The sequence below is a fragment of the Eimeria mitis genome, genomic scaffold, assembly GCF_000499745.2.
Source record: "Eimeria mitis Houghton genomic scaffold, Emh_scaff182, whole genome shotgun sequence".
Lineage (NCBI taxonomy): Eukaryota > Apicomplexa > Conoidasida > Eucoccidiorida > Eimeriidae > Eimeria > Eimeria mitis.
The window spans coordinates 16,297-18,269 of NW_013570140.1; the positions used below are offsets into that span (position 1 = coordinate 16,297).

Consider the following 1,973-nt stretch of genomic DNA (forward strand, 5'->3'; position numbering starts at 1 on the left):
GGCAGCTCTGTGTGGAGGCCAAATCGTCTATTGCATGCACCAGCAGCAGCAGCAGCAGCAACAGCAGCAGCAGCAACAGCAGCAGCAGAAACTGCAGCAGCTTCTACTCCTGCAACAACAGCAGCAGCAACACCAGCACCACCAGCAGCAGCAGCAGCAGCAGCAGCAGCAGCAGCAATTCCTTCTGTTGGCTGCGCCACTTCTTACTCTAAGTTAATTGAGTTCTTTAAGGATATAGGTGAGATAGACAAAGAAAAACAAACAAAAAAACAAATACACGAAAAAGGATAGTTGTGTTGCTGTCTTTGTCTTTTTCTTTATTTATTTATATTTGTCTTTGTCTTTGTCTTTATTTATTTATATTTGTCTTTGTCTTTGTCTTTATTTTTCTGTCTTTGTCTTTGTCTTTACTTTATTATATTTATATTATTCTTTATTTATTTATATTTATCTCTATCTCTGTCTTTGTCTTTGTCTTTGTCTTTGTCTTTGTCTTTGTCTTTGTCTTTCTGTTTTTTTCTTTATCTCCTTTGTTGTTTGTTTTTTATTTGTTTGTTTTTTTTTGTTTTTTTTTTTGTTTTTTTTGTTTTTGTTTGCGGGTGCAACAAAAACAAAAAAAAACAAAAAACAAAAAAAAAACAAAAAATCAAAAAAAACAAACAAATAAAGAAAAAACAAACAAACAACAAAACAAAAAAAAAAAATCGTTGCAGCTAGCCGCAGCTAGCAGCAGCTAGCCACCGCTGCTCGTAGCTAGCCACAGCTAGCCATAGCTAGCCACAGCTAGCTGCAGTTAGCCCCAGCTAGCCACAGCCCGCCTCAGCAAGCCTCCTGTCGCTGCGGCTCCCCGCAGCTAGCTGCAGCTAGCCGCAGCTAGCCATAGCTAGCTATAGATAGCCACAGCTAGCCATCGCTAGCCGCAGCTAGCCGCAGCTGGCCACAGCTAGCCATAGCTAGCCACAGCTAGCCACAGCTAGCCACAGCTAGCCATAGCTAGCAACGTCTAGCCATAGATAGCCACAGCTAGCCACAGCTAGCAACGGCTAGCCACAGCTAGCCACAGCTAGCCATGGCTGCTCCGCAGAAAGCGCTGCAGGTACCTGCACCCAGCAGCCAAGGCCCACAGCTAGCTGCGGCTAAGCCCAGCTAGCCATCCAGCTAGCTATCCAGCTAGCTACCCAGCTAGCTATCGTTAACTATGAAGAGCAGCAGCTAGCTAGCTAGCTATAGGTTTAGTAGTATACCCCGCGGAGCAATATGTTTATATATAACATAAAATAAATAATAAATAATAAATTAATAATAAAAAATAATAAATAAATAATAAATAATAAATAAATAGTAAATAAATTTATATATACTACTTTCGCTGTCGCTGTAGACACCCGGTGACCGGGGGGTTTAGGGTTTAGGGTTTAGGGTTTAGGGTTTAGGGTTTAGGGTTTAGGGTTTTAGGAGCAGCAGAATATCAATAAGACACTGGGGACAAATTAAAATAATTAAAATGCAAACTCAAACATAACATCTGCTGCTGCTGCTGCTGCTGCTGCTGCTGCCGCTGCTGCTGCTGCTGCTGCTGCTGCTGCTGCTGCTGGCGACCCAGCGGCTGCGCTGGGGCCCCACCGATGCTTGAGGCTGCTGCAGCAGCAGCAGAAGTAAACTAAAATAGAAGCAAAATAAATAAATTAAATAAAATAAATAAAAATATAATTTAATTTTATATTCATTTCAAAGAAAAGAAGGGCGTTTACTCCTGCAGCGGAAGGCACAGCTGCTGCTGCTGCTGCTGCTGCTGCCGCTGCTGCTGCTGCTGCTGCTGCTGCTGCTGCTGAATCGAGAGGAGTTTCACCACTTGTTTTGCCTCTTTCGTTATCCTTTTATTTTATATTTATATTAAAATAAATAATTATATTTTTCTCTGCATATATACGCAGCTGCAGCAGCAGCAGATGCTGCAGCCCCCCCCCCCCCCC

At 42.6% G+C, this 1,973-nt stretch overlaps 1 protein-coding gene across 1 annotated transcript in view; it reads left to right on the forward strand.

Moving 5' to 3' along the window:
- EMH_0002180 (uncharacterized protein) overlaps nt 1-217 on the forward strand; it is a gene marked incomplete at both ends in the record, with an annotated part of 10,134 nt that extends 9,917 nt beyond the window's left edge. The window contains one exon of the mRNA XM_013495917.1: nt 6-217. Within this exon, the coding sequence (XP_013351371.1) occupies nt 6-217 (212 nt within the window). The remainder of the gene's footprint in view (nt 1-5) is intronic.
- Between the last annotated feature and the right edge of the window lie 1,756 nt (nt 218-1,973).